At 35.9% G+C, this 23,697-nt stretch overlaps 1 protein-coding gene and 1 long non-coding RNA gene across 2 annotated transcripts; one reads left to right on the top strand and one right to left on the bottom strand.

Annotated features, from left to right (window-relative positions):
• Window positions 1-1,711: 1,711 nt before the first annotated feature.
• Window positions 1,712-5,401, bottom strand: LOC131334378 (uncharacterized). The gene is made up of 4 exons (XR_009202145.1): window positions 5,045-5,401; window positions 3,190-4,930; window positions 2,062-2,105; window positions 1,712-1,911 (listed from the first exon to the last, which is right to left on the bottom strand). It is a non-coding gene; the product is annotated as an uncharacterized LOC131334378 (long non-coding RNA).
• A 9,698-nt stretch (window positions 5,402-15,099) lies between these two features.
• Window positions 15,100-23,494, top strand: LOC131333618 (uncharacterized). Its single transcript, XM_058368239.1, has 8 exons — window positions 15,100-15,344; window positions 16,998-17,082; window positions 17,178-17,246; window positions 17,474-17,586; window positions 21,867-21,978; window positions 22,054-22,197; window positions 22,587-22,761; window positions 23,236-23,494. The coding sequence occupies exons 1-8, from the start codon at window positions 15,293-15,295 to the stop codon at window positions 23,359-23,361; spliced, it is 876 nt and encodes a 291-aa protein (XP_058224222.1). The 5' UTR covers window positions 15,100-15,292; the 3' UTR covers window positions 23,362-23,494.
• Window positions 23,495-23,697: the final 203 nt, after the last annotated feature.

The following is a 23,697-nucleotide window of genomic DNA, read 5'->3' as shown; positions in this document are numbered from 1 at the left end:
AATATGATCAATTCACAAGCATGACGAGTTTTGATACGAACGTTCAGACATTCTACTTGTATCAAAATCATGGTAGGTGTATTTCGGTTTCTCAGAAATTCGTCATGTTTTTGGTTTACTGTAGTTTCTTCGACACGATCATTCGATCAAGGTAGATGAACAAAATATGATCAATTCACAAACATGATGAGTTTTGATACGAAGGTTCAAACATTCTACTTGTATCAAAATCATGATTAACTTGAACGGGCATAGCAAGTGTTAACTAATCGGACCATTGGTAGAAATTCCGCTTGTAGTTTTTTATTTCATTCTAGTTATCCGGGTCGTTCCTAGAATCAAGCTCACTAGAAGTATTTTTTGTCTCAAGATTATTTTTTTCAATTTTGACTGGTGGATGGTTGGATATTTTGATGAATGACAAAGAGAGAGGTTCGAACTGGGTATATTGTTAATCACTAACCCCAAATTTAACTAAATCCCACAAATTTAGGAACGTCCTACTCTTGTAATTAAGGATATGTATCATACAATATAGATATTACAATAAACAAGGGTATAATGGGGCAACATTACAATTTGAGGATGGGAACATAAGTATTCAAGCACATTAGCGTGAAGACCTAAATAAGTCTTGCATTTAGGATGCCTATTTAATTTCTTCAACTAAAATACATGTTAATAATTTTACCTTATATTAACCACCTATATTGATTTTTTTTTTTTTTGGTTAGAAAACCTATGGCCCCAATTTTAAAAGTCACTTTAAGCCTCAAAATTCTTAGTGCCGGCCTGTTTCCATCCCTGCTTTAAATAATCCCAAGATTGCCCTTTATTATATATATATATATATATATATATATATATATATATATTGACTTTTTTATATAAAATATATATGTATATATAGGCAGGGATTTTTGGGACTAAAAAATAATCTTGAGGGTCCTATAGCCTAATTTAAGGATAATCACCCCTAACTAATTCAAAAAATTTGGCAAAATCATTTCTAACCCAAATTTCGGCAAAACAATTTTAAACCAATCTAGCTTGTTACAAGTTATAATTATTGCCTAATTTAAGGATAATCACCTCGTGTGTGTAAAGTGTGTGTGATTATATAATTATCGCTTCAATGATTGGAATTGTTTCCTTTTGTAAGTTGTGAGAGCATCAATCTTGTTACAAGTTATTTTAATCAACTATTATAAAATATGATCAAATTTTTGTAGATCGAACAGAAAATAGTATTATCACCACTAAAAATGACTATATAGAGTTCCTAAAATGTGTTTTAGTGACGGAAATGTTTTGTTGGGCTCACTATAAGAAATCATGGCTTTCCCGGCATTTTTTAAATGCCGGCAATAGTCTTTCCGGTGTTTGCCCCGACTTTTTTGGCAAACGTCCTCGATACTGGAGTCGGAAATACTTCCCAGCATTTAACAAACGCCGGTAATAGTTCCCAGCATTTTTACAACTATTGTCGGCGTTTAATAAAACCCTGGTAATAAATCCTTGATCGGCAACTTTTTCGGTCCGGCGAAGCCTTTGCTGGCGTTTTTATAAATGCCGGGAAAACTTTTTTTATTAAAAAAATAATTTGTAATTGACGATTACTCATTTCAATTAATTTCTCAGTAGATTTTTTTAAACTTGTACCTTTCTCATGCCACAGCTAACAAATGGGATGACTTTTAGAGTGTACAAATTGTTCCCAAAACATTCAAATTCATTAATAATCTAAAAGATTGAAACATCTAACAAAAAAATTAGCAACATCCCAACATCATATTAATTCATGTCCACAATCTACATTCACACAGAGCACAACTAGGATAAAGAAAAAAAAATCTTCAACCATGGAACTATAGTATTGCGTGCCACACTTTGTTGCGAGTCCCGGACACCCTAAGAATCATATACAAAAAAGAAACTAGTTTAAACTGAGAAAGAATCAACAAAGTAGTAACTGAAGAAAAATTGTGGTAGTGTGTAAATAATTTTTATGCCCAAACATTAACCACATCAGAAACACAAGACATACAGAAATATCGATACCTAATCCAGTTGTACAGTCCCAAGCCTACGCTTCATTAAGGAACCTGGAAAGTAATCAAGAACCATAAGATGATACGAACAAGAAGTACTTTAGCACAAAAAATTATACAAATCAATATTGGGTGAACCTATTGCAAGACAAAATTGGCCATGACCACAACAACATGCACTGTCAATGCATCAAACAGGTAAATTACCCTATGGACCAGCCAAAATTGCTTTAGTATAGTCATCCTTACAACAAATTGCCATTTTCTCTTTACTAGACCAAAATTGAACTCCAGTATATGAAGGAAAGCAATTACTTCAGTAATAAAACCAAACCAGATCTGGTTCCTCACATGCACCACTTGCACTGCACAACAACACTTAGGAGCTTTCATCATTGCAAGCCCATATATTACTTCAATAACTATCATTCTAACAAGAACTACATCATTTTACTCTGCTACACAAATCAGCTTGCAGAAAGTATTTCATTAAGCTTAATGCTGTATCAATCCAAACATTTATTGCAGTATCTATAGTCTTGGAATGCCACACATCAAGAAACTCTACTTGATCATTACTAATATAACGGATTGATATGGGCAAAAAAGGGGGATAGTGTAATTTTAGCGCGAAGTTCCGCTCTGCTACAGTAACTTGCGGACTTTTAGCCGGGTTTGCTGCTTTTGCACAAATGCCGGGAACAAAGTGCCAGATATGCCCCTTTTCCTTGTAGTGAATGCACGAATTTGACACAACGAAAAAGCTATTGGTAAAAGACTACCATCCAAAACAACAATAAAAAGCAACATCTTATAAATGATGGCACTCATGTTGGGCCTAATTCACTCACTTTTCCCATAGTATTACTTGGAACGAGGGGAACAAGTACAAGAAATGCTATCAAATGCATAAAGACTCTTGGAGTCAATTAGATGCATATTGTGGCAATTGTGAAACCACTCCCAACCGATCAAATCACAGTTTCAATCACAACACCACAAATTCAACATACAATTTAAGCAGTTAAACAAAAAAAGCACACAAACGCTAGAATGAATAGCGTAGAAATGCTGAAAAATGAATTCGCAAATAATCCAAATGATTGAATCGGAGAAAGAGAAGCAATAACAATAAAACCTCTTGTTCATGTCGATGTCGGCTTCTTGCAAGCAACGTTGGTGAAACGGTAGCCAATACCCTTAATGGAGGTCAAGGCAAACATGATCTTCTGTTTTCCATTGACGTTGGTATTCTGCACACAGAGAATGTGCTGTAACTCTTGTGGTGCCAAACAGAGGAAGCCGCAAAAAACCCCAGACGGAGTGTTTATAAAATGAGGAAATATATACTACAACTACTTGGTAAATGTGGGTTTTGTTGTATATGTACAAATTTTTCCTTATAGTATTGACTTTTTCTTCAATTTAGTCCCTTTAAAAACAAAAACTAAAAATAGTCCCAAATTTGCATGATATCATACCAGATTAGCATGCATTTGCTTCAAGGCCTTGCAGAAGTAGTCCCAAGTAAATTCTAGTCCTCTAGCACCAACCCACCCTGCCATAGGGGTGCCAAACGATGCAGAACAGAGTCTGCAAAAGCCCACCTTGCCAAAAGGAAAATGGTACCATAGGGTCAAGAAAGATGAAGATGTATAGAAACCATTCCGAGCACACGAAAGAACTATGGTATGGATTTCCTCAAAAAAAATTCAAACTCTAATTCCACTGCTAACCAAGCATATTATCCAAATGAGAATGCAACTTAAACGAGGATACGTTACATGAAATCTCAAAAAAAAGTACTCTTTCTAGGTCATAAAAGTTCATAACTACTACCAACATTAGTACTAGATAACCCACTCTGACATAAGATAACAAAAACTCTAACTAAAGAAGAAAAGGAGTTCTGAGATTGGTACAACTTCGTGGGGATCCAAAGTTGGAAACGTAAGCACCCTAATAGCCACAAATCTGTCCACAATAGGTGGAAATATGCAATTGGTGACAAATAAACTAAAGTCAAGCTTCCCTCACCAAGTCCAATAGCTTGGAACTTGTAATTTTGAGAGATGTTCCTGTGAGTCAGCAATGTCAAGGCAAAGCATAGCCCAGCAACATCAATGAAGCCGATCAAAGCTTTCAAAGCTTAACCGATGATGGATCAAAGCTTTCATTTTCAGAAACCTTAAGTAAGGTTGCTAGACAAACAAGCTGCCACAAGGCCAGATGAATAAATGTTGATGAAAATTGATATCATGAAGTTGAAAATGAGAATAAACCTAATCAGATGGAGAAGATGAGATTGAAACAGAGATCTGAAAAAAAAAAGAATAAACTAAGAGTAAAACAGGACAAACTAAAACTAAAAGGACTATATATCAGCCCACCCATACCTATTCGTCCCCAAAGTTCTCGGCCATAGTCAAACAAGGCTACCCACAACATCAAAGGCTCACAAGGGCTTAAAAATTGACATGCAAGCCCCTCAATCCGGGACACATAGAACGGCAGCATACACGGTGATCAACGACGATAAGGAGACACAAAAACAAAACAAACTCATGCAAACCGCCTAAAAACGCAACTAGCATACACACACACACACACAAAAGAATAACCCTAGAAATCCAGAGCATCACAACCAACCTTTGACGACGGCGAGCTGGAACCAATTGCCAAATCGAAACACTAAATCTCCATATCACAGCTAGGCTTCGTAACCCTAAATCTAGCCCTATTTCACTGAATCGAAGTCTTTCGCAGCCCATTCAAACTGTATTCCATCGATTCAAGTACTGTCGGACACCATGTGCACCTTTCGAACCCTAATCGCGCATCTCAGCCTCTGATTATGCTTGTTTCGAGCTCAAATCGGTCTAATACAAAAAAGGGATGAAGAACGATCGATTTTGGTAATAATTACTTCAAGAACTCGAACTCTAGAACCAAAAATTACATTTATATAGATTATATAAAGATTTATTACTTACCTGAGAAATCAATCCAGAGAGCACAAGATGATGGTCATCGCCAATGAAATGGCTCTTGTCTGATGAAGGAATCACTTCGTTCCTCCATTTTTGCTGTATCAATTCCACCTTTTCCTTCGCATCGATCTCCATCTATCGAGAGAGAGAGAGAGGGGAACGTACCAAGGGAGGGAGAGGAGGCGAACAGACGAAGAGGTGTGAAGCCCTAGATCATGAGAGCGCTTCTTCTTTTAGTTCTAGAAGGGGGATAGTGTAATTTTAGTGAGGTGGTCTCCGCTCCACTACAGTATTTTTGGGACTTTTACCAGGGTTTTGCACAAATGCTGGAAACCAAGTGCCGGGTATTCCCATTTTTCTTGTAGTGCCTGTCTTGGACCCTCTTCAGAGAATTTTGCTACAATCACAAACACTTATACATGAACAAACTCTCTTACGAGTTTGGAGTCCACACACACTTATTGCTTTTTGTACGTATTTCAATGATTAAAGTCCTTCCTTTCAATAAGTCAAGTGTGGTTTGGATTATTTAAATATCCATCCCAATTAGTCATACAACGTAAGTATCCATCCCATCCATTTTTCGTGCTTATGTTTTCATCCTTTCAATATGGGAATTACCCTTATTACCCTTTTACTATGATATCTATATAGATATATACATTTATTGTTTTCCAAATTAAGGGGATTGGGATGAATATCTATCTCTTCAATTAAATGAGATATCATAGGAAGATTTCAAGATCTCAAATTTTCAAATTATTTTTAAACGATGTCTAAGCCGATTTCATGGTAAATAAATCATCTGCATTTACAACGTGAAATATTTAAAACATAGACAAATAATTAATTAACCATGAAATGATAGGAACATAGACAAACATATTTCATGGTAAATAAAGTAAATAATTTACCATGAATTAATAGAATAAAACTAAACTAAACCAAAATTGAAAAACCCAGATCATGGCGTTCTGGCATTAACTCCGACCGTGGCCACCACCGCGACCACGTCGTTCTTCTTCCACGAACTTCGAAACAATGAAGGCCGGACTAGTGTGGGTTTTCGCCGCTTGGGGTGGATTTTCGCCAGACTAATGTGGGTTTAGTGTGAACATAGACAAACAATTAATTAACCATGAAATAGTTTCATGTTAAACGGTCCAAATAATTAATCATGAAATGATAGGAATATAGACAAATATATTTCATGGTAAATGAAGTAAATAATTTACAATGAAATAGAATAAACTAAACAAAACCCAATCGCCGAAGTAACGGAGTGAAATGGCAAACAAAGTCGGAGTGTAGGCGGCTGCGAGGGGCTTAAGGAATGGGAGGGCGGCGGTGCGACGACATGGTTAACAACAACCAAGGGGCTGATCGGCAATCGGGGGTGGAGGCGTCGGTGTCCATCGTAACATCGTCGAACACGAGGAGATGGAGGAGGCATCGTGGATGCATGTGGATCGGACGGAGGAGTCACGGTCGCAGAGGCGGCGAAGGACGGCTGTAACGACCTTGATTTTTGGTAAATAAAAATTTTGTTAAATATTTAAATTTTATTTTAAATTACTTGGATTTCCTTTAAAATTCTTTTTTAACTTTAATAATCCGTCATAACTAGATTTGAGACTTATAAAATTATATTTCTTTACACCGGACAATCTAGTCATTTTCAAAAGACAAGTGTACTTGTAGAAACACTTGTATATTTTCCTAGTGTATAAAATAAAATCTTAAATTATATTTCTTGACTAGAAATCCTATGTGGCAAGTAGAATTAGTTTTCAACCAATTAGTTGGAAGAACCGAACTACCAATTCATTTAGTTACAATCTCCTAACTATAGATGAACCTTTACCCATTGGAAAATAAAAGTTAGGAAAACTTTTATCCGTTGGACAATAGGAAATCTAGATTTTCTATCAAAGATATTTTGTGCTAGATTTGATAAAGAACTCATATATAGTTGTATATAGACTTATATACACATGCCTATAGGACATTTGGTTATTTCAAATATTATTCAAGTATATATATTACCTTATTCCTTTTATCCATTGGTCAAAAAATGCAAGGGAAAATATTATCCATTGGATAATAAGTTAGTCTTACTAACTAGTACTAGGATTTATTAAATAAATCACTTCTTAGATTTTCCCATGTGTTTATATGCATTAAAGATATGTGAATATCTAATTTCCTAGATTTCTAAGTACACTAATAAATATATAAGTACTAGTACTTCTTGAATTATTCTAATAAGAAAATCTTGACTATATATTTTATTTGATACTTGGAAATCTTGATGGATTATATGGTATCTAATAGTACCTACATTTATATTTGAAAACTTGGACATGTGTGTGTATATATATATAATAATATAATAGGAACATGTGCTTATTAGATTAGTTTATTAGGAAATTTTGATCTTATATTTTTTTATTGGATACTTGAAAATTTTGAAAGATTATATAGTACCTTGTAAAGTATTTTACTAGATTTTTGAAGTACACAAATATATTTATATATGGGTACATGTATCTTTTGGCTTATTATTTTTCTAGGAAAATCTTTACTCATTGGACAATAATTGCTAGGGAAAATTTTATTCCTTGGGTAATAGCCAAGACTTTTGCTATAAATAGCACCCCATTCTTGTCATTTAACTCACACCTTCCAACCTTTCAACTTCTCTCTCTAGAAATTCTTGAGTTCTTACTTTGTTCTTTCTTGTTCTTGGTGTTCTTGAAACTCATCCTAAGCCGCCACTAAACCGCCACCCGACCACCCTCTCGATCCAAAAGTTAGTAGTTTTTAGTCAAGAACTAGTTTCGAGTGAAACCTTTCTCTTTCGAAGCTACCGGAAGCTTACTATATGAAGTCACTCCGTCCGATAGCCGACTTACTTTTCTGTAGCCGCCCTACCGCCAAGAAGAACGGTAGATTATTCTTATCCCCTAGCCCTAAGTATATGTAGAATACCTCTACTTACCTACACTACGTATATTGTATGTTGTTTGTATATCAAAATGCATGGAAGTATTCATATTTTGATCTTAAGGATGGTTATGAGCATGTATGTATGATTACTTGGATTACCTATTTGATGTGTGATAAAGCATAAGTGGTATCCACTCCAATGGCGTCCGTACATGTGGCGTTATTCTTTAAGTTGTGATTTGAGCATGCTAAATAACATAGAGTTGGATGATCTTGCTAGTTTAGTTTCAAGATTACAATGAATGATTTATGTATACGTAAAAAGTCCTACCGCGGAGTCTATGCATGTGACGAGACACAAAAATCAAGGAAGATAGAAACATGACACCTAAGGTGTGTTAATGACAATGTGTGTTTTGAAATCGCAATATGGCCAGACTTGCCCATTGTGGGAATGTGTGTGTGTGTGTTCCAATGGAAATCTGGATCAGCGGAACCATCGTGAGGTTGTGTGCGTTCCCATGGGAACCCGAAGCGGCGGAACCATGGTGAGGAATGGCTTGGTTATCCGTGGAGAGGAGCCAATGCAAATTTTGTGTGCCAATGGGAACCCGGAGCGGCGGAACCGAGGTTGGGTGTGTAAAAAACGATTTTTGAAATGATGATTTGGTTTATGAGAAACGGAAAATGGTGACACGGTCTACGACGAGTCGCGTAGGAGAAACTCCGAAATTTTGGACACCAATGTTAGTTGAATAGCGAATGTGGATATGTTATTGTTAACTGTTTTGTTAGATATGCATGTATTATGTGGAAATCATTAATTTTATGATCTATTGTTTGTAAGTTAAGGGTTAGTGGGCATGGATTATTCTATTGAGCTCTCATAGCTCATGGTGTTACCTTTGGTGACCCTGACATATTATACTGGTGGCGACGCTGGTATAATGTGTCAGACTTTGTAGATGATCAAGGTGAGCTGTACACCTTGGAGGCCTTTGGAGCTGAAGAGCTGACTAGGATGGAGGAGCAGGCGGAGCTGTAGTTAGGAACCCTAGTTTCCCTCCATTTTGTAATGAAAGTACTCTTATGGAGGTTATGATGTAATTATGAGCTAGACTCTATTTAGATATTCAATAAAATTGTTTATTTAACGTACCTGGAAATTGGGGGCGTTACAACGGCAGAGAAGAGCTTTGAGAGGTGGGAGGTAGTAGGTGGCGATAAGTTCATTTTGGGTTAGAATCACTGGTGGCGGGCCTGCGGCATAGGAATCACCAGCGACAGCGGAGAAGAAGACGACAATTGTGCTTGCCTTTGATTTTTTGTAGAATCGATACTCGTAACGTTGTGGTATCGATACAACACTTAATGTTGTATCGATACTACAAAGTTAACTTTCAAGGTAGAGAATGTTGTATCGATACAACATTTAAGTTGTATCGATACTCGGACCTTAGAGACTGTTTTGCTCCTGCTGATCCCTTTTCCATTATTTTGACCCCCGATCACTTCTAACTTGTCCTAAGCACCTCCAAATCACCACATAGCATGATTATTCGTACTCATTGAGTTCGTTGAGTATCTTTACATTTTTGGCTCTTGTTCGGTAGAATTTTACTTGATTGCCATGTGCACTACGGTTGAATTGAAATGACACATTACAAGGATATGAGATTCTTGAACACTTGTCGACACAACGAGAACATTCAGGATCCATCGACGGGTGGGTGCCTGGCAAGGGGTATTGGGATCCCTTAATTGGCCTGGTAGGAGCAAAAGCTCGCATTGGTTTCATTCAGGACCTACCGATGGATATGGTTCCTGGCAGGGGGTATTAGGATCCCTTAATTGGCCCAGCAGGAGCTTTGGCTCATGACACTAAACGAAAAGACATTGGACACATGGATGATGGAAAATGGTTCTAGTTCAAGTTGAACGGAAATCGTTAAGTTGAGGATCTAGGATTATTGAGCCAAGATTCTTATTTCCTATCTTGAGATCATCCTAACATCTCATTTGCATATAATGTTAGTGTATAATTTTCTACTGGGCTAGTCTACTCAACGCTTCATTATTTTTAGTGCAAACCCAGACAATAGCTTGCATGCTTAGAGTGCTTGGATGTAAAAAATACTTTTGAAAGCTAACTGAATGAGTTACCCATCCATCTTTGTAAATTTTCTTTTGAAAGATGTGTTTGTAACTTTACTTGTAAATCTTTTGACTAAGGAATATTGTAACCTTTAACTCAAGACTCTCTTTTGATACTCAGTACTAATGTTAATTCGGGCCTTCGAGCCAATGATGTACAATTTTAGAAAACTTGAATATCGAAGTGCAATTATGGAAATGGAAATGGAAATGTTACACTCTTTTGAGGTATCGTACGATTGTGAGGATTTTATTATGGAAATTATTTATATTTATGTTGAAAATCGAGAATATGACACCGGGGGAGGAAGGGGAGAGGCAGCGCCTGTTGAGATCTAGAGAGTTTGAGAGAGGGAAGGGTTACATAGAGGGGGAAGGAGGAGAGTCGTGGGATTCGTTCTTTTTTAAGTGGGTTTGCCTAATGCCTAACGAGAGAGAGAGAGAGAGAGTCAATTGAGGGTAGAATTGAGATATCAACTTTTCTGTTGTTTGGCACTATAAAAAGTCATCGTGGCATTAACCCTCCCCGTTGTAAATAGAGCCGCATCATCAATATTCAATCCTATTACTATGAAAAGTATCTATATAATAAAACAGAGCTGTGTTTGAATCCAAAAGATAACCAACGCTCCAGATTTATCTCTTCATCCTGCATAAATCTCTACTCTCCATTCTACAAAATGGCATGTCCGTAAATTGATAACTTTTTTTGACCATTTTCTAATCACACATTCCCTTTCTATTTTCTATTTTGGAAGAGAATTAGGGAGTAAACGTAGGGGGTGTTCCAGATAACCTTCCTTTTTTAAAACTTCTTTTTTTCAATTTTCAAACTCAAATATAATGAAAATGAAAAATATTTTTTTGATTTTTTTTGCACCGTATTAAAGATCTCAATAAAATCTATCAAACAAGATCCATATTGGTAGAAAAATTATTTATGTATACAGATAATTTTTGGGCTTGAAATTATCTTCCTTTTTCTAAAACCTTCTTTTTGTTTAGTTGGAACACCACCGTAATTGCTTAATTAGTGGCAAAAGCTAATTGGCCAAGACAATTGCTTAATTACAGTAGATTTTTGTTAAATCTTTCAACGAATTCTTTTAGTTATTAAATATTTGATTTGGTGGGTAAATATTTCATCCCTTGAATCTGTATATTTTGGACCATTAGATTGGTACATATTTTTTAAACGGAATTAGTTTTTGAATTCGTATATACGGGTAGTATAGCCAGCGACATATTTGAAAAGAATTAATGAAATGAAACCTAAAATACTCCTTCCGATTAAAAAGAAAATATTTGGCCCTTCTAATTAAAATTCAATGTGTATGTATCTCCAAACATTTGAAATCCCATGATTTATGGGATCGATTATAAACTGAAAAGGAGAATACGTACATTTATGGAATTGATTTAGTCTATTTTAAATCCATAGATCGATAATTGAAAAGGAATCCATAGGTAATTGATTTAGCCTTTTTAAAGGAGAATTACGTACATATCACTTGGGATATAGACAAAACTGTATATAAGGAGTCATTTCCGCCGCCTATTTAGTCATTAGGTAAAATATATAAAAAGTCCACAACCTAAAAGGAATATACCTTCTATTTAGGAATGTGTGAGTGACTGGTCCCCTGTGATTTCCTTATCACATAAGATTTAAATTTTAGAAGATTTAAACTTATCACTACGTTTTAGAAGTCCCCGTTTCTTAGAAGACCAACCTACTGTGTGCAATTGATACCTTCTATTTAGAAGTCCATATTTTTTGGGTTTGTTTGTCACATGCATAGATTTTCCATGTCCTCCAACTTCTGAACGACCATTACCTATAGTGAGGTAAGTTCGATTTTTTTTAGTACTCACTAAAGTTCGATTTCTTTCTTGAACGATTTTTAATCATATTGGGTTTCTTTTGCCAAAAACAACTTCCTGAACGACCATTACCGATAGTTATATAAGTTTGATTTTTTCAGTTCTCATGCAAATTTGATTTTTTTCATGGACGAGTTTTACTCATATTGGGTTTCTATTGTCGTAAATTAGAAGTTTCTTGACTAATTTTTTTTAGTTTTATTACAAGGGATTCAAACATCAAAGGATTTTTTTCATTTCTCATGCAAGTTCAATTTTCATATTGGGTTTCTTTTGCCGAAAATTGGAAGGAAAAATATGAGTGTGTGAGAAAATTTTTTTTTTTGACAACCTTGCATGGGTCTTTTGCGTTAATCCTAACTTTGTTTGTTTATTCTACCATCTTCTTACTTTCTTTTGTTGTTTATTCTACCATCTTCTTACTTTCTATTATTTTACTACAAGAAATATATTTAGAGAATTCTTACGTTGAGCTTAAATTCGAGGTACTGTAATTTTTTTTTGGATTGCTATCCTTTTTCATGTAGAGCACTCACAATGATTTTGTTGTTAAACTTATAAACGTTTTAATTAGGTTCATGGCCAATTTTATTTGTTGTTTGGAACATGCATGCTGACTCCTTCATCATTCTTTACAAAATCGATAAGGGAGGACTGGGTTTGAATCCAAAAGACAACCAACGGATCAGAATGTCCCCTCTATAAATCTAGACTGTTGATTGTTCAAGGGTTATCATCATCACATTTTGGTAACCGGCTAATCAAAAAAAAAAAAGGATCCCGAGATTGATTCTCTGTGATTCAGGGATTTAATTTTTTACCACATTTAAAAGGACGCATGAGATTGAGATTGATTCCCTGTGATTCAGGGATTTAATTTTTTACCATATTTACCAAATATTGACATTTAAACTTCTATTGATTATCACATAAATTGAAAAATAATGCTTACAGCCACATTCCCGGGTAAGAATAGATCCCTATGATTCAGGGAATTAATGCCGAAAATTAGGGTGTTTTTCAAATGTTTTTTCTTTTTTTTTTTTGACATAGGAAAAGAAAGAGTGCAAAACTAATTAACGCCCTATTCTTTTTTTTTTTTAACAGCAACACCCTATTCTTTTTTCCCTTGATAGTTGTCAAAACAACATTTTTTTGCAAGATTAACAAATGGAGTAATTGTAAACCTTTTTTCTCATTTTTTTAAACTTCATTTCATTAGAACATGTGTTGTTATTTACACTCTTTTAAACATTACCATATATGCATCGATGAAAATATTACGATGTTAACCAAACACATCGCAAACTGGAGTTTTGTGTTTCTTTTTTTTTTGCCACTCATTTAATATTATGGGAGTCTATATATATCTTTAAAATGCTTTCTGTTGTTATTCCCATGATAACTTTTGACTATTACTCTCTTTCAAATTTCAGATAACTTCTTGGGACTTAACTAATCATGGACAATCTAAGCGTCTATGGCCATGTGAGTTGAACCGTTTCATTTTATACCTTGGTCGTAATAATCAAATTAATTGTTTCCTATGCATTCAGTGAATTCTTCAATTTCTTATGCAGCTCGACGGTAACTTGCAGAAAATGTAAGAACTATTTACTCAATTGCATTGCTTAATCTGATTTTATATATTTGATTCATATTTGCTTTGTTTTATTTTTTCAGTACAGAGGTTACGTATCTTCGAGAAAAAAATGTAATTGTGGTGATTCATGATGAGCAAGAAGTTAATAATATTTTTATGCATGGGGTATGCCTACCAATGCCATTATTACTTTACTCCCTTTATACTGTAAGGGTTCAACGAATTGATAAAAGGGATGTGGTGTCATACAATACATACCTTTCGAGAAAATATAATTCTCATATCAATGTGGAAGTTTGTCCTGGAATAAAATCTGTTAAGTATATTCACAAGTACATCTACAAAGGTCATGATCGTACCATGATGGTGTTGAGAGACGAATAAACAAGATATAGAATTAAGGTAACTATTATTAGTCATCATTTTACTTTTACAAGAAGAAATTCTTGCTCATTAATTATTTTTTTAGGCTGCTATTCATGTTCCTAATTGTGCTTTTTGGATGAAGTAGATATGCGTTGGTACAAAAACTCTTGGGAGGCAGATGGAGAGACAAATTTCAAGACAATAAGATCTATGTTGAACACCTTTTTTTTCCCCTACGTAGTGTATCAGATTTGACTCTATATAAATTTTTAGATTTTTTATGCATGTTAAAATTGGATTCTATGAATACAACAAGGTATTGGTTTTGAGTTTTGTGGTTTGGATGAATATAGTTCAGTGTGTATCCTATCAATGCAATTAACTCGGTATATGTGATTATGATTATCATTGGTAGTGATATGTACACACGGGTAGAGGCTTAACAAATAAAACTTTTTGTTGCGGAGTGCTGCAGGCATAGGTAATTAGCATATTAAAGTTTTGCAACAACAAAAATATATCGTATTTTACTTTGTTCCTATCCATTTTTTTCAACATGTCATCCCTTTGCTCATTGCTCGACCCGTAGCTTTAGTTGTCTTCAAAATGTGTTGCGCCGTGCCTTCAGGCACGGGCATTCGCTAGTACTCTTATAATTAACAGCTAGTTTGGATAACGAGGAACGAAAAGATAAGAAATAAGAGTCATTTATCATTTGGTGAGATTTGATGAGAAAATGAAAGAATCAATCAAAATATTTCTACTTTATACTTTGCTTTCCATTTCTCATTAAAATATTCAATTTCAAATGAGGAATTTTTCAATAAATCATAACTCTTTTCATTATTTTCTCACAAAACCCCACCCTCCAAAAGGTATTTAAACGTTTAATTGGCACAAGGAGAATGCAAGGTACAAAAAAAATGTACTCAGAAATTATTTTAAAAAGACAAATCAATGGTACAGATGCACTTCAAAGTGAATCTGTACTATTAATTTGCCCTTTCAAAATAATTTCCGACTACGTTTTCTTCGTAATTAGAATTCCCCTCGGCACAATGGATGTGGAGGTCAGATGAGAAATAAGAGACGTGTTGGTTGGAATCTCACTTTATTCGCTTCATTGCTTGCGCACTTGTCTTTGGCTTTGGAATCCACAGCCTCTATTTAAATACTCCCATCTAATATCTATCAATAATCCCTCGCATTTGGTGCTTCAGTACTCATCGTCTACCACCATATTCATTTTATTTTCGTTAAAAATCCCAACTTTTGTTAGGGTATTCCGAGAATTTATGGAGAAAATCAGGAGAGCTTCGCACGCAGGCTCATGGTACACCGATAATCGTAAGTCATCAAGTTCTTTGACCTTACAATCACGTTGATCTACTTATGTTTCATGAACTCCCGAATCTAAGTCAGGATTAGTTGAATTGCGCGAGAGTTGGGCGTGACACCTGAGTTATAAAAACAAAAAAAAATCGTAGTGTCAACCTTTTTTTTTTTTTTTTGTAATTAATAGTGCCTTGAACTGATTGTGTGAGGTTTCAAGTAGTTTCCGATGACTGTACAATGTTACAATGATCGTTTGCAGTTTAGTGTTTCTCCAAATTCTCTGTGTTTTTGGTGGAACAGATGTTTTCTAGGTCTCTTTTTTGTTTTGTTTTGCTGGGTTGTTCTATTGTTGGGGCTGGAGAGGAATTTTTTTAGCTGTCTTTTAGAATTAGACCAACGGAAAGCTACTTGATTTGGAACTGAAATAGGAATGAGAAGAATTTTTGAAGTGATAGTGCTTTGGGCGATTGGAAAAATTGACCATTTGCATTGTAGATGACGACTGACTTGGAACGTATAATGAAGTTTGGAGTGTTGGACGATTGAAAACCTTTTGAGCAGTGGCGGAGCGAGGAATTCCGCTGAGCGGAGGCAATTGAAAATGAAAAACTTGGAGATATCTTTTTAATTCTGACATGATTCTAGGTTTAGACCATTATAGAAACTGTTGTTCTGCCGGAGCCCAAAGCTGTTTTGGTTGGTTCATTTTTATGTTGAATTTTAGTTCGATTATTACTGAGCTAACATTCATCTCAATTTAACGCAAAACAAAGTTTCGAGTTTTACATGCTATTTTCACATTTTTAAGTTTGTAGACTGACATAATTTAAGGTTAGTGCAATTAAATGAATTAGGCTAGATTTGATGCTTTCAGAAACTATGAACTATAGGCTCAAGCAATTGTTAATTCTGCATAAAATTCGATATCTGTTTGCACCAAGGCAGAATTGAGACAGAGAGATAATGGATGCATGTTAGTATGTCTCAGAACTTCAGAGCTGCAGTAAAAAAGAAGAGAAATGCAGAGTTGCCTCTACTGCCATGGTTACAATGGGTGAGATATCCGGGCACAAACCATGTCGTTTGTGAATGCCTAGCCCCTACCAAAATGATTCCTCAAAGACGTAGTAAAAAAGAGGTGGGGGGATAGCAAAATAAATAAAAAGCAAGCCAAACTATGGGAATCAATGTGAGGGATAGCTGGAACTGGAATGGCTATTGGTTCATGTACAGGAGGCACAGTTATTGGTTCATGTACAGGAGGCACAGTTCGAAATATTGGTATCGTCTACATAATGGTATCGGTACAACTTAACTTTGTTGTACTCTTGACCATGGGCTTCGCATTATCAAAGTCTTATTGCTGCTCTGCATGACCTCTTACATGTGTATTGTTAAGAGTACTGCTCTTACATGTGCATTCACTTTGTGTACCCTAGGTCTCTCTTTAGTGGGAACTGTGTATGCAATATTCACGGGCATAAACCCTGCAGCTGGGTCAATGTGCCTTAGCTTCTCTGGTTTATAAATTTCACCAAGAATCATTCATTTGCCTAATATCTCTTATAATGGGCAGTGGCCCACAGAAGGATGAAGAACTTTCAAAAATAGGAAATTTTAGTTTAAGGAGAAAGAGAATTAATTTTGCTTTGTGTTGGTTCTTAGCCAAAAAATTGGCAGAAGAGCTTGATGGATGGCTCTGTGCATCTGGACTGGTAAAATCTGCTGATGTACGAGGGGTGATTGCGCCGTAAGTTTTCGTAGACTATGCATTGTAATACTCTAACCAAAAGGTTGCGTTATATACTTTTTAATATTCTTGTTTTGGGCAAATGAACCCACTAGTCATGCAGGCTATTCATATTCAGGCCATGCAGCAGCCTATGCATTTGGAAACATAGACCCAACAAGCATGTGAGTTTTTTCTTTTCTTTTTTTTGCGCGCACACGTGCGTGTGGTGTTCTATCTCCTAGCCGTGATTTTAAAAATGTAAATTGACAACCTCATCAATTTATTTAGCATGTCGTCCCATAGTGTGGGCTGAGACGGGATCATGTTGGTCCCCATTACCTGCTTGCATCTTTTGCTTGAAGTTTGCCTGCTGTCATTGTTTCTAATTTGGGAAAAATTACACTTTCAGTACTCGTGTCTTTCTTCTTGGTCCATCTCACCACTATTACACTCCAAAGTGTGCTCTTTCAAGAGCTACTGTTTACAAGACGCCAATTGGGGATCTACCTATCGATCTAGAAGGTATTGCATCTTATCTTCAATTGATTATTTTTATTTTGTTCTTCCATTTTTTCTTTGTTGTGAGAAAAGGACTCGAGAATCACCAACAATTTGATGTCATTAGAGCTGCTGAGTTTCAGTGTTCCGCTCATCTTCAGTTTGTTTGCTGGAAAGTTAGCAGAAATGGAGAAACTAGGCCTGGGAAGAATGTTTTTATAGAGCATTGTTATGGCAGTACTTTCCTAAGTTTTGGGGCTTTTTGGGGATGACTTGGGGCATTCGGCATCGGGTGGGCTCAAATAGACTACATGAAGCTCTCAGATTGGTCGGTACGATTTACCATCCGAAATTGAGTTATCTAAGTATTAGTGGGCACAAATAAGATGTTTACGACACTTGTTAGGATTGTTGCTGGCTGGGTTTCTCAAATTAGGTCGGATAATAAATGTATACTAGTATTTGATATGGAAAAAGGTCTTAAAAGGAATTGATTTTGTGTTAGATGTAACTTGGCCTGCTGGACATGCTTAACATGAAGACCATTTTAATAGCTGTTGTAAAGTTATAATGTATTGAAATTTTTCATGGTCCAGCCCAAATTGTCTTGTACTTATACCTGGAAAGAATCCGTGTTGGCATTGTATGTTGAATTGTTTGCAAATGTTATTCAGTTTGCTGGATCAAAAAGGTACTGCCAGGTAGATAATTTGTTTGATAACTTAGTTGCTGAATTTCACTGTGTTCCCTGAAAAGTGCTTAGAACAACTTGTTCATCACTAGTTGCGGAAGACACAAATATCTCAATGACTTACGATAGGAGCACATGCTAACGTGGTATAATTCATTTCCCTAAACAGTGAATTTTGCCATGCATTTGCCCAATACTTTGTTGGAAATCCGGTCTTCAAAATAATGAACGTGATGGTGTCGTCTCTTCAAAATTTGGAACGATAGGAACAATTCAAGTTGCGTTAGGAGAATGTTATTCCAAAGATAGTATGCCCCTACCAGATGGCATGCACCGGGTTACAACAAATCTACCTTCAAGATACAACAAATCCAAACGTAAGGTTCTTTCTTTTTGTCTGTGTTTGCACAAACAAAGACAGACAAAATATCCACTATGCAAATGTAAAAGAATCAAGATCTAATATTCTATTTTTATAGAATATCAATATGCCTAAAATTCTGGGAAGAGTGTCTGTAGAGAGAGAGCAATTCAATATGAAATTTTTTGGTGTATCAAATTGACTTAACCAATGGCCTATTTACAGAATTATAGGCACCCTTATGTAAAAGTTTGTGTCTTTAGTAAACACCCATTAGGAAGGGTCATGTCTTTTGAGGACAATTAATTAGAAAGGATCATGCCTCTTACTAGGTACCCTTTCTTGAAAACAATTAATTAGGAAGGGTCATGTCTCTTGTAGGCAACCCCATGTTTCATATCCCTTCCCAACAAACACATCCCTTCCAAATAAACACATCCCAAAATAATGGGTGTTATTTTTTTTTTTCACATAATGTCACAACTCATGTGAAAAGATATTGCAATCTTTCAAAAAAACCTTGCTCAATACATTTTCAAAAATAACCTAAACCAAAACCCATTTATTTTTTTGAAATTCTCTGACATACTTTTGCGAAGGACAAAGTATCATCAACTATTGCGCTTTTCTGATTTAGATAAAGGGTATTAAATGGAAGAGTATGAGGTTAAATAAGACTGGCCGAGGTTGAGACTAAGAAAGGAGATGTTGGGTTTCATAAAGACGTATAGTATGGATAGATGGCTGGTGAGGAGTGATCCATGGGGCCTACCCCAAGTGTGGTGGTCACCAAGTGTCATGTGGTGTTTGTGGAAGATTGGTACGCTTTTCCTATGCCTGTGTAGTGGAGGAAGAGAAGTTTCAATAGGCTCAAGTTGCTCAATGTGCATGTATTTCTATGCTTGTATGGTACATGGAGAAACTGAAGTTTATTGGAGGAATGCATTGGACCTTAGTTGCATGAAGCGGGAACGGGAGTGGAAGCGGGGATATGTAGAAGATCCTAAGTTGGGAGTGTCAACAGGAGCATTTATATAAGTATTATTATATGTAAAAATGAGTGAGAAAAGACGACGCAATATAGTTTTTCTATCAACTTTATGGGCCAAACGCATAGATAAGTCAAATACGAGATGAGAGACCTAAATCTCTCTTCTTTTCTCTTTTTCTTCTTCCTTGCATAGGTTTGCAAAATGAAGTCCGAAATTCTTCCTTATTAGTGCTGAAACTTCCATCCATTTATGAGCGCACTCCCATCAAACGAGAGTGAGAGCGCCGATTCGAGCCCCTCTCGGGACCACACCTACTTAGGAAGCTCCCTGAAACTGAGCATGGGACTCATGGAAGTGTTTCGTTTGGTTTTTCTTTTAAGTAACTTTCCCACAGAACCGACCATATCAGTTTTGTGTTAATTTTTTGGACCTAAACAGTCTAGAAATTCTTGTTAACCATGCCAAACCATTGGGCGGCAAAACAGTTTGGGCCTCAGAACTGGTTACCAATGATATGGCAAATTGCCAATTTCATAATCTGGAAAGTTTGAAACTACCTAGCCAATTGCGACACCAAAAGGGGCAAGGAGAAGTGGTGACACTGGGAGAGAGTGGTGGCAAGTGTTAAGTGTCATTGATTTGGGTGGTGTTTTTGTCATCCCTAGATATACTTACTCGTAGACTTTATTCTACATCACTCAGCCACCCAAGCTTGGTTAATATAATCTAGAGGTTACTCTACCTATTGCCAATTGGTTTTAGATTGGAATCCTTCAAGAAATCTAACATGGTATCAGAGCTAAACTTTAGGAGGCTTTTGGACAAAACTCTATTTGATTGATTGCCCCGTTGTTTGTGCCTTTAGTGCACGTTGTTTCATTGTGATCCGGATCCTTTTTTTACCTTTCCACATGTGGGTTAGGAGTCGCACATGCGGGCAGTGTTGGAGTTTGTCCCACATTACTGAATAACCTCCAAAACTAGTATATGAGCCTAGGCAGCCTCTTCACTCATTGCCAATAGGTTTTCAATTGGATGTTTAATTAAGCAATGTGGATGGTCTCACCTCACGTGGTCGAGTATTCGCCCGAGTCAATAGCCACACCTCATCTATCATACCTTCATGTGCATTCGGGCTACACATGTGGGAGAGTGTTAGACATTATCCCACATCGCTCACCTAAGCCATTCAAGCTTGGTTAATTTTATCAGAAGTTACTCCACCTATTGCCAATTCGTTTTGAGTTGGATGCTTTAACATTAACGTATATTGTACTACTTCCTCCATCACAATTTGTTGTGTCTGTTTCCTTTTTGGAACCTCATAAAAAATTGTCTATATCTCACAATCTATAATATTTTTTATGATTTCAAAATTTTTGTTTAAAAGAATTAATTGAGATCTATCAAACATGATCCATATTGAATATATAAAATATTATATACTCCCTCCATCCCAAAAAGAATGACAATTTTTAAAACTCGTGTTATTTTTCATCGCTTATATCTTTCAATCTATAATGTTTTTTATGAGTTTGAAAACTTTGTATAATAGAATTAATCGAGAACTATCAAACAAGATCCATATTGCATATTTTTTGAGATTCATATTGAAAGATATAAGGAATTGAAATTGGCACGGATATCAAAAATTGACATCCAATTTGGGACGGAGGGAGTATTAAAAGATATAGACAATTTTTTGAGACGTCCAAAAAAAGGAAACAGGCACAACATTTTGGGATGGAGGTAGTAATACACAACAATAACATTACCGGTGTAATCCCTAATTGATGGGTGTGTGGGCTGGGAGGACTGGAAATAGACCTTACATTTGGCAATATATACACAAAATAGTTGCTCTCAAATAGTTTTACTATTGAAATAGTGGTCTCCTTACACCTCCAAAAATCGAGTAACTCAAGGGACATTATGCCATGGAGCCATGCCCCCAAATCAAAGCAGGAAGGCATCAAAGAGGTTCGGCCTGCAGACCTAGTTCAATTTTTGTGCTTATTACCTTGCTTCTTCACTCAAAATCCAAAGCATCAGTAATGCACGTAATATATATTGTATTAATACTTATAGAAAGATGATTTATGATGTATTATTACTGCTTGACCTTGATGCAGAACACAGTCAACCTTGTCTCTGTGTGTGTCGTGTTTGTAGACTCCTTGTTCTTTATACATAGTTGAATGATATTACAACTGCTTGTTCGTGTATGGCTCATTGAAATAGAAGCTTGGTTTTGTACCAGTCATTGAGGAGCTAAAAGCTACAGGAAAATTTGAACTGATGGATCTTCAAGTTGATGAGGCTGAACATAGCATGGAGATGCACTTGCCATATCTTGCTAAAGTATTTTATGGGTAGGTTCTTTCACAGGTTAAATCTATCCTCTCCCTGTACATCATGTTGGCCTGATTTTCAAGATACCAAGACAGGTACCCCGTAAAAGTTGTTCCAATTTTGGTCGGTGCTGTTAGTGCGGAAAATGAAGCCATGTATGGACGGTTGCTGGCCAAATATGTGGATGACCCAAATAATTTCTTTTCTGTGTCCTCAGATTTTTGTCACTGGGGCTCTCGGTATGTCCCTCAATTTCAGGTTTTTTATCATGTAAGTGCAGATTTCTTATAGGTATCAGTTCATCTTCTTCGTCCATGTACAAGAGTCACATGGTTATTTACTGTCTACACCATTTGCCATGTCGAGACATTTTTTTTTACAATAGTGTTTGCTCACATGTATTCGTAGGGCTAATGCTTCTGTATGTTTATTGTGTTTTAATATTTTGAATATGATAAGAGTGATATTATGCATGTAGCCATATACCATAGAGGTGGTTGTTATTTCTCAACAGCAATTGAGGACACCAACTGTCTTCTACTCCTAATCTTGTTACACAGTGCTATTATAATTTGTTTTCTCTAAGGTTTTCTAGCCTGCATCATTTCCCTTCAATGTTCGGTCATAGGTTCAACTTTACGCATTATGACAAAAAACATGGAGCTATCCACAAATCCATTGAGGCCTTGGATCGGATGGGAATGGATATAATAGAAACAGGAGACCCAGAAGCATTCAAACACTACCTGTCAGAGTATGACAATACCATTTGTGGACGTCATCCAATCAGTGTATTTCTCCATGTAAGTATTCTACTTGTGTTATGCTATTCGTAGTTATTAGAGAGTGCTGTCTGAAGAATCTTTTGGGTGTTAAGTAAAGTCTCCTGACATTCTTTGCACATTGGTACGAGTCTTATAACACATTTTAGCTGTAAATGTTAGAACTATGAACTTGGTTTCAAATTCAGGAATCCAATTCATCTGAATATATGAAAAAGCTTCAACTGCTGCATCTATAATCAGAAAAGCACTAGATACTTGTATTTTAGCAGTTGGCTACTTTGTTACTCCTTGCCTTGATTTCTTGTTTCCTTTGGCTAAAGTTCAATTTTTTTTTTCCCTAGTGGGAAGGTTAAAAGTCTTCTTATCAATGAGTTATGCTAGATTCCCTTATCATATCCTTTTGTTTTTATTTCTTTATTTATTGTCTGTAAGTCTGATTTGAAATTGCATTAATGAACTTGTTAATATGTATCAATAATCATCTGAGCACAGATGTTGAAGAACTCTTCAACAAAGATGAAGATAAAATTCCTTCGATATGAACAATCAAGCCAGTGCAAAACCATGAGAGACAGCAGTGTAAGTTATGCATCTGCTGTGTCAAAGGTAGATCCTTGAATTTGTTCACATGTAGTGGAAGGTTTGTGAATCTAAACTTTCTTACATTGACTGTACTTTGAAACCTAATTACTCCTGAATTAACCCATTTTACTTTGGGTTACCTCGTAAAAATTCATCTTTGGATTTTCTTTGTTTTGCCTACATTTCCGTCAGCAATTTTGTTGCATGGAAATCTTCCATGTGCTTTCAAGTCAATTCCTGCTGGGATGCTTTCTGTATATGAATGTGTATGTCAAAGGGTGGTTTGCTTCATTATTTTTCCTTTACTCTTTATTTAAAATGACAAAGTATTAATAACACTTGTAAGCAAGCGTTGGATGTTAATTCTGCACT

Source organism: Rhododendron vialii, chromosome 7a (genome assembly GCF_030253575.1).
Source record: "Rhododendron vialii isolate Sample 1 chromosome 7a, ASM3025357v1".
Classification (NCBI taxonomy): Eukaryota; Viridiplantae; Streptophyta; class Magnoliopsida; order Ericales; family Ericaceae; genus Rhododendron; species Rhododendron vialii.
This window is presented reverse-complemented; position numbering and strand designations above follow the sequence as displayed.

Coding starts and splice junctions, on each gene's coding strand:
- LOC131333618 (XM_058368239.1), top strand. CDS start 15,293: ATGGAGAAAATCAGGAGAGCTTCGCACGCAGGCTCATGGTACACCGAT. Junction 21,979..22,053: donor CTTGCTAAAGTATTTTATGG/GTAGGTTCTTTC, acceptor ATACCAAGACAG/GTACCCCGTAAAAGTTGTTC. Junction 22,762..23,235: donor CAATCAGTGTATTTCTCCAT/GTAAGTATTCTA, acceptor ATCTGAGCACAG/ATGTTGAAGAACTCTTCAAC.